The sequence below is a fragment of the Lactuca virosa genome, chromosome 1 (genome assembly GCF_052849685.1).
Source record: "Lactuca virosa cultivar CGN04683 chromosome 1, Lactuca_virosa_CGN04683_v6, whole genome shotgun sequence".
Classification (NCBI taxonomy): domain Eukaryota; kingdom Viridiplantae; phylum Streptophyta; class Magnoliopsida; order Asterales; family Asteraceae; genus Lactuca; species Lactuca virosa.
Genome location: NC_136426.1, coordinates 139,420,259 through 139,435,042, shown reverse-complemented (window position 1 = coordinate 139,435,042; position 14,784 = coordinate 139,420,259). Strand labels below are relative to the sequence as shown.

The window sequence follows — 14,784 nt, the reverse complement described above, 5'->3', positions numbered from 1 at the left end:
GCTAGTTTGGGTGTGATTCCATTAGAGGCATTACACTTGTGGTGCTAAAGCTTCCAAGAAGATCAAGATCAAGATCAAGGGAATATCAATTGTTTGCTATAACAATTGAAAGGTATGTAAACCCTAAACCCTAGTTTGTTAATTTCGAAATTAGCCTCTCTCCTCTAGGGTTCTTGTTTTGCAATTCAAAGTTGTATGTTCAATAGTTAAAACATAGATCCAAAGTAGGTTGCATGTGAACTTAGGAATTGTTTTCTAGTTTATTTGTTTACCTAAAACCCATCAATAATGACTGGAGAGGGTAATGTATTTTAGCTTTTGGTTACATTTGGTCACTAAATTATTTTTCGTGCATTATTAACCCTTGAACTTGTTGAAATGTATAGATTATACCAGTGTGACCGGTAATAGTAGGTTTTGCTGGTTTCCGGTCAAACATGAGTTTTCCGCTCATCTTCTCCGGTCAAACTCGATTTTCCTGCAAAATCATGGTTAGTCCCCTTTCTTGAGCAAAATCATATCCAAAATGCTCTACAGTTTCTTTCCCCTCTTTTTAACCATAAAGATTAACCCATAACCGATATATAAAGAGAAACCCCTTTATTACTTTTCAGAAGAAAAAAAACGAAGAAAATGGGGAGCAAATGGAGGAATTATACCGGAATTCATATTTTGGTCAATTTCTCACAAATATACTCTTTCTTTGGACTGTTGCTTCCAATTTTTCCCCTGTTTTGGGTGCATTTCTTTCAGATTCTTATTTGGGTCGATTTCTCACCATTGGTTTGGGTTCTTCCTTCTCCTTCCTGCAATCTTTCAATTTGTTTAAATCTGAGTTTTTAGTTAGAACATAAGAACAAAATCGAATCTTGCATTGATTAGTGAATCATACATTGTTTCTTTTAATGTTTTTTATCTTTGAACAATATTTCTGATCTTGTCTGGCATTTCTCCAGCGAGGTCATTGTTTCCTTCTTCTCTCAAAATCGATTGTAGACTTTATTTTCCCCCTTTGAGTTGCAGGTTTGATTGTCGACAGATAGAGAATGGTGTGTGGGTTTGACGGTGTAACAAGATTTAATACTTTTCTTATTTTCGATTTGCAGGTGTGGTTATATTGGCAGTGAACCAATGGTGGTTTTAGTGGGTTATGGTGGGGTAATTGAAGGTAAAGGTGGTGACTGGTGGGGGTAAGGGTGGTGACTGGTGGCTGATTTGGGAGCTGTTGGCGGTGGTCTTAGGTAGGAATCGAGTTTGACCAAATGTGTCATCGGAAGCAATGCCGGAAAATCGAGTTTGGCCGGAGAAGATGACTGGAAAACGTGTTTGGCCGGAAACAACGCCGGAAACCGGCAAAATCCACTATTACCGGTCATACTGGTATAATCTATACATTTCAACAAGTTCAAGGGTTAATAATGCACGAAAAATAATTTAGTGACCAAATGTAACCAAAAGCTAAAATACATTACCCTCTCAAGTCATTATCCCTTTATTATATCATTATAAACAAGTAATAAACACATAAATTCACATAATTCACGTATTACTAGAATAATTCATCTTTATTACTTCAAAAGAGGTTATAATGGTTGATCTGACTATTACATCACTATACTAATGCTTAGCCCAGAAACACGGGCGTTACACATAGCAACCATCCTAAAACCAGGATGAAATCTAACAGATCAATAACATAGCAACCATCCTAAACCAGGATGTGAACCATAAAAGGCTGACCTTGGTGCCGTAGACCCTGTTGATATAGTGAGGAAAACTCACCTGGCACTGCTGAAGTCCCGCGGATGAAACTCCAGCTGCTGGTTGACAGATTCCCGAACTGCCAATATCAAACAATACCCAATTAATAATTGGGTTCTAAGCCCAAGGTCCAAATCACACTCCAAAGGACCAATAGTCAAATAATGGGCCAAAGCCCAACATATGGCCTAATTTTCCAAATTGGGCCCAGACCTCTACATGGTCTTTCCTTAAGGCCCATCCAATTATTCTAGTCCAAACTCTTGGTATTCCCATGGACCAATATCACATAATCATCAAGGCCCAGTTATGGCCCACCTATGGCCCAGTTTTCCAAATTGGGCCCAAGTCTCTCACATGGGCCGTACCCTAAAGTCATCCAATAGTCCAATCACCAAAACCCAATAGGAAGGCCCAACTCAAGGCCCAAGTGAAATTAGGGTTTTCACATGAAATGACGATTAGGGTTAAGTATTCCTACTTAACCCATTAAGGACTTAATCCATTAAGTCCAATATTGCCTTATGTTAATTTGCAAATGATTATTAATTAACATTTTCAGTTTCGTAATTAATTCAAGTACGGGTCCCGATAATTCCCAAAATTAGGGTTTTATGCCATTAGGGTTTTCCAAACCCTAATTAGGGTTTCCAACCCAATACTAGCCCATTAGTCACATGGTTGGGCTGTTAGGTCAATTAGGGCTTCATTGGGCCTATTAGGGTTTCTTTGGGCCCACTAGGGTTTCATTAGGCCCATTCTGTCCAAGCATCCCAAACGAGTCAAAACCCAAACGAGGCACACCGCCACCCAACACGACGGCTGGTGGCGGCAGCCACCACCTCACGGTGGTGGTTTTGAGTTTTCTTTATTATCCTAATCTATAATTACACTTTACAGTGATTTAATCCCAAGTAACACATCAAAATAAAATACACACACAACCACCTTGTGGTGGTTGGCGGTGGCGCATGGCGGCAACCACCACCTCACGGTGGTGGTGGTGGCTTCCTTGGTTTTCTAGCCACACAAAACACACATACACACACTTCAGATTGTGATATACACTCCAACCACCCACCTGGTGGCTCACGACGGCGACAGCAGCGGTTTTGGGATGGCAGCCACTACCTCACGGTGGTGGCGGTGACTCCTTTTTGTTCCCAGCCAAGCAACATCGACCCACGCGAGCAAGCCCAGTCGCAAGTCACGCAACCACCTCGGTCGCTTTGGGGTGGCAGCATAAGGCAGTCAAATAAAAGCACTACAATGGACAACCCTATGAACGGCGACGACGAGGGAATTGGGTCAAGAAGGCGGCAACAGTAGTGTTTTGCGATGAAAGCCACCACCTCACGGTGGTGGCCGCGGTTTGTTTCTTGATTCACTACCCAGCAACACGTCACACACGCAAGAGACGACGTGAATCAACAGCCCTATGGCGACATCCGACGGTTGGCGACCTCAACGGAGGTGGTGGTGCGGCACCGGAGATTGAGGGAGTGAGAGCGACGACTGTTGTCCATTTAGGTTTAGGGTTCTCGAAGGGGTGATGGGTTATATACCCGATCCCTTAACTAGTTTCCATAATGGCAGATATAGTCCCTCCTTTCCCTTTTCTTTAAAAATTCAATCCACATTTTACCTTTTTAACCCCAGCTATCCAAAAGCTTTTCAACTTAGGTCCCGAAGTTACCCTTTAGCCCCTTGCTTCCATAATTCCTCTCATAATAAGTTCTACTAATTACCAAGCAGCCCCTATCTTCAAAAATCCTTTCAAATTAAACCCATAATTTACTAAACAGTCCTCAACCTTCAAAAGTCTTTACAAATTTAATCCGGAAGTTACATTTTAACCCCCAACTTCTATAATTGTGACTTTTAACTCCTTAAAACCAACACCTTGCTCAATATTATTGGTTTTAGGGCTTCTATTCGTTTATTAATTTGTCTATTTATTTATTTAATAAACGGGGTGTTACAAGGATACTGTATTTTTATTGGTAATAATCTCATCTCATGGTCTTCTAAACGACAAGGGGTTATCTCGCGGTCTTGTGCAGAGGCGAAATATTGTGGCATTGCCAACGTTGTTGCAGAGACATGTTGGGTTCGAAATTTGCTTTATGAGCTTAAGTGTCCGCCCACCAAAGCCACCATTTTCTATTGTGACAATATCAGTTATGTTTACATGACATCGAACCCGATTCAACACCAGTGCACGAAACACATAGAGATTGATATTCATTTTGTTCATGATCTGGTTGCTAGGGTCGCAATTTGTGTTTTTCGCGTGCCCTCTTCCGCTCAGTACGTTGACATTTATGTATATGTTTAACGAGTTCAAGTCTAGTTTAAACGTTCAAAATTCTCCTCCCGATAAAACAGCAAGGGGATGTTAGTGGGTACATTTATGTATATGTTTGTATTGTATTATTCTAGCCCATTGTAGTTAGGCTCCATTGTTTTGGCCCATGTGCCTTGTATGTATCGTGTATTATTTATACGTATCATCTAATGAGAATGAATTTCATAGGAAAATATAGATTATCAATAAAAACATGGAATTCTAAACGAATCTTCAATTTAAGCCACTAGTTTCCAATGAAATATAAATTTAGGAATTATATTACTACCTTATAATTACCGGTTGCATTTCAGTTTTGCTCGGATCTACCAACTTGGTATCGCGTCATTAAAAATGGATAATGTCACAAAATTACAACAAATATTTCTCAATTTTTCTTTAAGTCACTTATATTTTAGTTGCATTCAATAGATCAATAAACCTTTTTCTATGTCTCATTATACCATTAGAACATATTTTAACCGATGAAATGGTATTTAACAACTTATGTGACGTCCAATATGTCATTCAATATGATAGAATTTGTTCATTTATGTTCATGTAACCGTTTTATCCTAACTACGTCTTATCATGACTCAATAATAGCAACCCACGGTGAATGACACACAAGGCTGAAATCCACTCTAATGGTGTAAGTATACTTGATAATGTTCAAAATTTATAGACAAATTTAGTCTAGCATATAATAAACTTTGATGTATATATTGAGGTTGTTCTTAAACCTCATAAACTTAAATATGAGATAACATTGTTTAATTTTTAGATTTTTTTTATAGATTTAATAATTCCAATTTAGAAAAATTGTCAACTATAACTAACTAATTTGTAGGCAATATTATATAGCACGTGGTCAATGTATGGCTCAGCGAGGTAATAGGACAACGAGAATAACGTGCAAAAAACCCATCCTCGTAACCTATATAAACCATACTTTAAAAACTATTTTCCTAATGTCTCTATTTTCTCATTTTAAAAACACAAAATTTTCTTTTGTTTTTCCTTTTTTTTTAATCTCAGAAACATTTCTCATGGAGGTTCATCTTCCTTCAACGTTTTCACATGTCTACTTGGAGCCTAGAAGACAAGTTTCCGACAAGCTACATGTTTCTATTGATTCTCTTCATTGCACATAGGGTTTTTGATTTGATTGATTCTTGTTTTTTCAAAAACTCAAAACTTGTTCGTCGATCCAAGAACAAAATAATGTTGCCTGATGTGATTCTGCCACCAGAACAATGTTCGATGGTAAATACTGCATTATTCACTCGTTTATTTAAATGAATGTTCATGTCATTTAGGTGTAAAATTTTACAGAAAAACTACAAGAAAAGGCTCATTTAATCTTTCTTTCTTTCTTTTTTTTTTTTTTTTTTGTCAATGATCTATACCCAAAATGAGTAAATTGAGCTTGAATTAAAGATTTTTGAAATTTGATAAACTGATCTAAATTCATTACGTGAAAAGTAGATCATGAAACACCAACAATCAATAAAACATCCACGGTGAATTGTGATTATATACAATCATGATTACATTGTGTTTATGTTTTTTAGAAAGAAAAAAAAATTATAAAATGAGCATATAAATTTAGGGTAAAACTCTAAGGATATTTTTATTATTTTAATACTTTTAAAACTTTTTTTATCAATTTATTTCCAAAATTAGGAGAAATAGTTGGAATATAAAGGAGTTTTTAATCACTTTTTGTTCTGAAAAAAAAAAAAAAAAAAAAAAAAAAAAAAAAAAAAAAAAAAAAAAAAAAAAAAACTCACAGAACAATCTATGTTCTTTTTTTTTTTAATAATTATTTTATGCCCCAACGAAACTCAAAAACATCTACAATATTTAAGATTGATGCATATCTTTGTTTTTTTTTTCAAGTATGTATTTATTTCCATCTCAATTTTGTCAAATGTGCATGCACAATGTATATAAAATTCTCAAGCCAAAAATATAACATATACGTTATCCATTTCATTTTCAATTAGAAAAGTTTTACACCTTTTATTTTTGACAAAACGTAAACAACAACAATATGCATCAAGTTGTAAAGATGGAAAAAGATAAAAGGAACTTTGTCACATTCCATTCCAATTTCATTTTCATTCTTATCTTTGATTTGATTCTTGACGTCTAAAAGAAAAAAAGAAGGAGAAAGAAACTCATGCATGCTTTTGCTTATCTAACTTCACTACCTAATACGTCATTTTCTATGTGCCAAAATCACTATTTGGACTACTATTTCAATAATTTCAAGAATATAAACATAGCCGCGTAATGTTTAAGTAGTCTTGTAGTTCTTCGATTCTTTGAGATTGAGACTTGGAGCATTTCTTTTGAATGGCAATTAGTTTTATGCACGTCCTTTTAATGCAAAATTATGGTTCCAACTTCTCTTTCCAAATATGGGTATTTTCGTATTTTCGTACATATTCGAATGTTGTACAGTTTCACATTGACTATAGCTATATTTCATGTTTATTCACCGTTTTATTGATTTCAATCAGATTATAATTGAAGGATATGTCTACAGTGAGAGCTTAGCTGCTTAGGTTCACGTCTGAGCATCACCTCTGGTTTACCAGTTACCACCCATGTTGGTCATAGAACTAGTCGGTAGGAGATGCCCAAGGCGGTATACCTTTTGGTCATAAGCGTAGCATGGTTGGTTCAAGTATGTTTTGATAACATAAATGGTCAAGAATTCGAATCTCTAACAACTACTTAATTCCAATATAAAAATACTGGAAATTTTCCAATCCATCCAACATAAGTAAATGGTTTGAGATTTTAACCCAACTCGATTTATCAGATAAATTTGGTAACCTTCATGTTAGCTCATTTACTTTTCTCCAACATGATCAAAGTTACCTAGGTTAATCCATTTAAACTTTTTAGATTTTACACAAAATGACAAAAAAAAAAAAAAAAGTTCAAGTTAAAAAAAACATAACTAGTCATTAATAGTCCAAATTGAAATATTAAATAAATCTAAAATAAACATCATTATATATTTAATGAGTAGATGGGTTTATGGTACAACAAAAATTTCAGCACTAACTCAAGTTATTTAATTAAATTGGTTGAAAATTCTGATTTGATTTATTTTAGGTTGGATTCTAGTTGGGTTGAACCGTTGAGACTGTTGTATATTTGATTTACTTCTATAATATTTGTTCCATGGTGTGAATAGCTCCTAAAAGGTTGCAATAAAAACAACTTTTTTTTTATAGAAAGTAAACATTAGTTATAATAAACATTAATCTCGTTTAGATATTGTTGACCTTATTAAACATGAGAAACTTTGGATGCATAGCACGAATTCTTGTTCTGCTTCATGTCAAACAAAAAACACAGAATCTGAACCTGATAAGTACATATTACTGTTGAATAGGTTCATATCACTTAAAAAAAGGGGCCAAATTTATATTCTTTTTTTATCCCATCGAATTTGGTTTTAAGTTGGTCAACTTAGCTTTCATAAGGGGCACATGGTGCACATTTGACTAGAACATTTTTTCCCCTTTTTTATAGCATAGTACAAAAGGACGAAAGTTTGGTACAAAATGTGAATCGATCACGAATGAAAACCCATTGTACAAGATTTGAGAAAACATTTCATTTTGTTGAGGTTCATGTTGTTTGCATATGTTTTACAATTATATATCTTTTCCTTTTTTCATGATCTAAATGTCATTCTTTTGGTTCTTTTGTTTTCATAGGAACAACTATGGAGCCCGTTTAATGCTCAAATGTTAGAGTTTTGTGAATCGGATTTGTTTCAAGAAACCATGCAAAACTCTGAAGTTGCTTCGAGTTCAAATTGTTGCTATGAAGAACAATCCTCCAACCCACCGGATATTATCAATGCCGCCACCACCACCACCGCCAACTTCCCTTTGATGTTTGAAGAAGAAATCATGGAAAATGACATTTCTACCCCTATTGATCTCGCAAACGCTTCCCATTTCACTAACCATCAGTACCCTTTTAGTAATCAAGACCAATTTGACCTAGATTTGCTCCAAAACCAAATCCCTACTACAATCGATGAAAACAATGACACAAATGTCGCTCGTATTTTTTCATATAGTAATACGGTTTTGAATGATCAAGTGGGGCCCACAATTGGACAAACACAACCATTGCCGACCGTTTGTGAAGAGAGCAGTCTAAACTCTGTGTCACCTTTGAAGTTCATGCGGTTGAATGATTGTTTGTCTCGTAATTATTCGTTCATTGATCCATCTATAAATTCGTACGAAGGTTCCGGGATTTTCAAAGGGAATTTGTTTTTAGGAAATGACATGCCACGTCATGAACTTGAATTCCATGGAGACAACGGTGCAATCTTTGGTTGTGATCCTCCGCTACACGTTTACAGCTCTAATGAACTTCAGGTGTTTTTCGAAATGTTATTTGGATACACTTGGTTCTGAGGGGGTATATAGTTCGAAAACTGTGTAAGAGTTTCAATTCCAATGTGGATTAAATTCTTTTGGGACAGGACACTGCCCAACTTAGAGTTATTAGAAGAATAATTATTTATTTATTTATTTATTATAAATGTTATGTGGTAGTAAAATAGTAGTTATATTGTTTCTAACAATAGGTTTATGTTTGTTTTCATTTGTTGAAACTTAAAGGCACTTAGCAATGAAAGCCAGCATCTTGTAAAAGGAAGTGTGAGTTCTACAACGCCATTGGTGTCCGATATCACAAGCTTGGAGTCAGAAACCTTCAGAGTTGCCACCAAGCTCACAACTGAAGAAAGGAAAGAGAAGATCCATAGATACTTGAAGAAAAGAAAAGAAAGGAATTTCAAGAAGAAAATCAAGGTAAAAAAACCCAAGAATCATATGCTAATTCTAATTTCTATCACTCGGTATCTGATTCAGTACTTGATTCAGAGGAAGTATCAGACCTTTTCAACATTCGCAAATCGCAATCATCTCCTCTTATTTTCTGCAACAAAAATGAGATTGCAAAGAAAATTTATATTCTTAAGATGAAAATTGTAAAGAATATAAACAATTAGATTCGTGAATTGCTATCTGATACACTGATTACCTTGTTCGAAGAGATTATCAGACTAAATTCGGAGCTCTTTCTGCAGTACGCATGCCGGAAAACTCTGGCAGATAGCCGGCCACGAGTAAGGGGAAGATTTGCAAAGAACGATGAATTCGGGGAGAACAATAGAAGCAACAGCAACGATACCGATGAAAATGGAAGATCTTTCGATGTAATGTCCAATTGATTGATGATTGATCTGCATTATTCACTTTACCTGTTTACAAACCCGAAAATTTATTGAAATCGAATTTGTTCTTGTGAATCAGCAGGTTGTAGTGAAGGATGAAGAACAGAGTTTGGAATCATCGGACATCTTCCCCCATCTAAGTGGATTGAATTCATTCAAATGCAATTATCCGATCCAATCATGGATTTGAATCCATGGAGATGATGAGAGCTGGAACGCAACGAACTGTTGGTGAAACTGGATATATATCAAGGTTAATTTTTTTTTTTTTTAAAGTATTTTATAAAGTTACCATTTAAAATTAATTTAATATTAAAATCATTTTATTTAAGATATTGTTTATTTCTTATTCGCATAACTTGTGCCAAAATTACGAAGGAAAAAAAAACGTTATCTAATTTCTTTTAGCTGATCATGTAACTTTTAGTTAATCATGTAATATGTAAGGAAATTTTTGTCAATGCAACATACGTAATTATATAAGTACTCTCAACGTAAACTCTTTATTTTCATATTTAACAAAAGATCCCTAGTTTTTGCTTTGTGTGACCATGTTGTTGCGTTGTTGTAGATGATGAAAAAATATCGAGAGAAAATCAGATAAATCAAGACGAAGTTAAAAAAAAGAAAAGATAAAGCATTGTCAACAATGACGAATGGTTGCTCCATCATCAAATTTTTTGGTGCGCATTTGAATATGATGGAATTGTCAATGGAGGTTGGCTTTCTTGATTGAAGAAACAACCTTAGCCGTTATCAAAAGAGGAGTGACACAAAAACAATATATGAATAATCGACTTATAAGTAATGTAGAAATTATAAAATGAAGATGGATTTGTAATGGAAAAAAAAAAGGAAGAGGTCGTTTATGTAAAAACAGAGTTAAAATGAACTTGATAATAGTTTTTTTTTTTTCTGAAACAACAAATATATATAAAACAAACGCTGCATACTTAGCAATGAGCAGACAAGGTACATGCAATTTCAGTGCGCTTAAAAGGGGATAAATAACTCCACTCCGCTAGTTAAAATTTATATTATTACCCGTATGCTTACACCAAATTAAAGATAACGATAACATTGTTTGCAACCTCACTTATAGAAGAAATTTCCCTTCTTAGTTTTGCATTCTCATCAAAAAGCTATAATGATTCAAATGAGTTGCTTTTAACATATTTTGCATTTAACTAACAAATACAAGTAACATTAATGTATTCATCACTTTACCTATCAAGGGTTCTAGTATTCAAATTCATGTGTGTTAAAAAAAAATTGCTAGAAAACCCACGTTTGATATCAAGTGTATTCTTTGCACATAACACACAAATTAATTGGGTTAAAATGTATCAAATGCAAAGCTTACTTTCTGAAGTTTATCTTGACATATGGTTTGATTGAGTTTTTACGTGTTTGGTATTTCATATTATATATCCCTTCTAAATCGCAGGAAATGCTTAAATGAAAATTTGGTCTTGTAGTTTTTAGTTTGCAAGAATTATAATTTTGGTCCCAGTAGTGTTTTTTTACATAAATAATTCATATGTACAAACAAACTATATAATGGTCCTTAAATACGATACAATTATAAAAATGATCCATGTCTAATTATGTAATGGTTCTTGAGTATGAAAATTAGGGGTGAGCAAACCCAAACCAACAAACCGAGAAACCGACTAAAACCGACGAAACCGAAACCGAAAAAACCGAAACCGAAGAAAAACCGACGGTTAGGGTTTGAATTTTTTAAAAACCGAAAAGTCGGGTTCGGTTTCGGTTTTTACCCAGAAACTGACCCATCCAACCCGAGAAACCGACCCATACTTAAAACCGACAAACCGCCCCAAGAAACCGACCCATCCAACCCGAGAAACCGACTCATACTTGATTGTTTTTTTTGTTATAATAGACTATTTCGGGCTTTGGTTGTAACTTGTAGTAGACTATTTGGTTGTAAGACCCATGTTTTTTGAAGTATTTAACTTCAATTTGGTGTTTTTGAAGTATTTTACTTATTGCTTCGTTTTTGGAAAATGGGTTAAAACCCATGGGTTTAAACCCAGAACCCGTAAGTGTATGGGTTGAACCCAAGAAACCGACCAAACCGACCTCAGAACCCAAGAAACCGAACCGACCAGAAACCGATCCTATTGGGTTCTGAAAACCAGAAACCGAACATTTATGGGTTGGGTTGGGTTTGGGTCCAAAACCGACCCATGCACAGCCCTAATGAAAGTTACATAAATAATCCTTATGTAAAAAAAATATCCAAAATGACAAACGTATAGAAATGGTCCGTGTGTAAGATAAATTACAAAATGGTCTTTATCGAATAATGAAATTGCAGAAATACTCCATATGTAAAATAAAATTATAGTAACATCCCATCTATAAGACAAAGTTATAGAAATGGTCCTATATAATAGGAAAATTTCAAAAATTGTCCATATATAATAACGATATTACATTTCCTGATAGTTTTGGTCATTGTATTTTAATTTGCATGATTTATATTTTTGGTCCATGTAGTTTTTTTTTACATAAATGGATCCTATTTATAAATAAACTATATAACGGTCCATAAATATGACATCGTTATAACGGTCCATGTTTAATTATATAATGGTCCTTACGTATGAAAAGATTACTGAAACAATCCATGTATAATGATCTTCAAGTATAACAAAATTATAGTAACGAGATTTTAAGCCGCCCTTTGTAGTGGAAGTTTAAGCAATAGTTTTTGTAATTTTGGCGTATTAGGACTTTTAATTTTTTTTCTTATTAAGACATTACATTTTCAATGGAAAGTAAATTTTTGGCGTGTACTTATCATTAGGGCCAATGATACATCATTTGGAGATTGTTTTGGGTTATAAGAAGCGATATGTTCAAATTCGCTCCCATGTCTCAAAACCTACATGAAAGTTACAACCAATTCTCATGTTCTCATTATGAGTTTCATGAAAGTTTTTGTGCAAGCAACTTTACATTTATCGAAACATATATGGGATCAAGAAATTAATTAAAATGCTTCATTCCATAGGAATGAAAAATAAATGGAATGGAACTTTCAGTTTTGTTAATTTTCATTATCTTGTTAAAGGGGTGTTCTTTGCATTGCATTATGGAGTTGAGTTAAAAATTACAGTATAACTTATTTTTAGTTATGTAATCTTTAAGGGTAATTTTTAGTTTTATTATTTTAAATTTTAATTATATTATTTTTAAAAAAGGAATAACATATAGCTTATTGGAGGTTTAATGAACTTTAATTATGTCTAATTTTTAATTTATGTAGATAAAATATTGTTAATTATAATTATTATATATTGGATTTCTAAATATGATATAAAATATATATATTAAAATTCATTTCATTCATACAAATGAGACTATGGAATGTAAGTATTTATTCCATTATTATGTCCATTTCATTCCTTAGTTATATTGGAACAGGTTTACAATTTCATAACTAAATTTGTCAATACCATGATTAAATTGGTATAATTTTACGGAAAAAAAGTAAAGTTTTTTTTGAATTTCTCTCATTAACTAGAAATAGCTACAAATGACTTTAGAAAATAGATAAATGATTTGTTACTTTATTATATGATGAATAAATTAATTATAAATAGTTTGAATTATTTAATTAGTAATCAAAATTAATCTGGTAAAATTCCCCAGTTTAAGTTTAGAAACACCTGAGATTGTGCCTAAATCCCTCAAACCAAGGTTCTAATAGCAACTTCTAACTTCCCAAATATACTAGTAAAATTTCCATTTTTCAAAATACCCAAAAGTGATACAACCAATTGTTTTCAAAACCAAATTAACATTATAAAAAGGATTATCAAACATCATAATGACTCAAATAAAAACTGCGGAACAATCTTCAGGGGATGCTGTATGATCACGTCGTACCCTTCCTTTGGAACCAGAAGTACCTAAAACATTTAAACCACAAAACCGTAAGCATAAAACTTAGTAAGTTCTCTCAAAATACCACATACCATAGATAACGACTCTATTTCAACCCCAAGAAAGTGATATGGGCCAAATCATAGTCGTATCCCCTTGTTATGGGCTAAATCATGGTCTTTACTTATACAAGTGTCAGAGGCCAGATCCTAGTCTTTCATACAATTGCTAGGGGGAAAACCCTGGTCCTTCATGCAAATGTCAGGGTCCAAACCATGGTCTTTCATACAAATGTCAGGGGCCAAACCCAGATATTCCATGCAAGAGTCCCAAAGACAACTAACATCCTACATAGTATAGTGAGAAGACTTACCTCGCAACAATGCCGTAAACTAACAAGCTCATACAAATGGAAAACGGGTGCTACACACCTCATACAAAGTAATACAAGGTAAACCCTTAGTCTACCTTCCCAAACTATCATTTTGACTAAAAGTCAAACCCAATCAAATTTCAACGGTCAAAGTTAATGTCATTTGACCTCCACATCGTAGCCATCCTTTGGTCACGTCATGGGACCTTCTCAACAAAACAATCGCAGTTTCTATTTCGCCACGTCGTTGCACCCAATTCGTCACGTCATGACAATAAGCTGCAAACAACTTATTTACTCAAGCTCCTCTTATTCGGTTAAGTTATTAGCCCCAAACTTCCAAAAGGCTTCTAGAGGGGTCAAAAGGCTCATAAAAATCCAAAGTTTATGGACATGCATGCTCCATGCATGTCCTTTCTCAAACTAGGTAAAAAATGTGAGAAAACATACCTAAAGCTCATACATGATTACCAAAACTACACCAAATCCTAGACCCGGAAGATATAATTACCAAGGGACTAATGTAAGCCATAAAGTTGCAAACTTTATCACTTTCATCCATACACACTCAATTATGGACCAAACAAATCAAATAACCTAGATCTAACAGGAGGGTATCACCAAGAAAGGAACCTGAGAACTCACAAACGGTCCAAAAGATGCACACAAGGGTGGAGATGGATTTCTTGATGCATCTATGCATCAAACTTCTTTCTTCTACATCAAAGATCACTAAAACGTGCAAAATGATCTCCAAAAGCTTCAAGGAGGCTAGGGTTTGCTCAAGGGTGTATCTAGGAGGTGATGAAGGCTAAGGGTGGAGGAAACCTTAGCCACCACTTCTTTTAAATAAGCCTAAGCCTAAAAACTTAGGGTTTTGCCCAAACCTAGGTACCACATCGTGACCACTGTAGTGTCACGTTGTGGCGCCTTAAATGAGATACGCGTCTCATGCGACCATGCCACATCGTGGTGATGCTTCCACCACATCGTGGTGAGGGGCAGCGGGTGGTGGTTCGAACCCCAAGTGGGGGAGAACTGGTAGTATATGGCGAGGGCACCAGGTTGGGATCAAGGTTTTGTTCGGCAGCCAGGGCTCGA

The 14,784-nt window shown here is 34.7% G+C and overlaps 1 protein-coding gene across 3 annotated transcripts; it reads left to right on the top strand.

The window, feature by feature from the left end:
- Positions 1-5,103: 5,103 nt before the first annotated feature.
- On the top strand, positions 5,104-10,284 carry LOC145106867 (uncharacterized). Of its 3 annotated transcripts, none has more exons than XM_079043799.1 (6): positions 5,104-5,374; positions 7,852-8,529; positions 8,776-8,967; positions 9,246-9,374; positions 9,475-9,645; positions 9,964-10,284. In XM_079043799.1, the coding sequence occupies exons 1-5, from the start codon at positions 5,189-5,191 to the stop codon at positions 9,580-9,582; spliced, it is 1,293 nt and encodes a 430-aa protein (XP_078899925.1). In that variant the 5' UTR covers positions 5,104-5,188; the 3' UTR covers positions 9,583-9,645; positions 9,964-10,284. The 3 variants fall into 3 exon arrangements, with proteins under 3 accessions (XP_078899925.1, XP_078899920.1, XP_078899928.1); XM_079043794.1 differs by having other exon boundaries at positions 9,472-9,645; XM_079043802.1 differs by lacking the exon at positions 5,104-5,374 and adding an exon at positions 7,706-7,760 and having other exon boundaries at positions 9,472-9,645.
- The last annotated feature ends 4,500 nt before the right edge of the window (positions 10,285-14,784 follow it).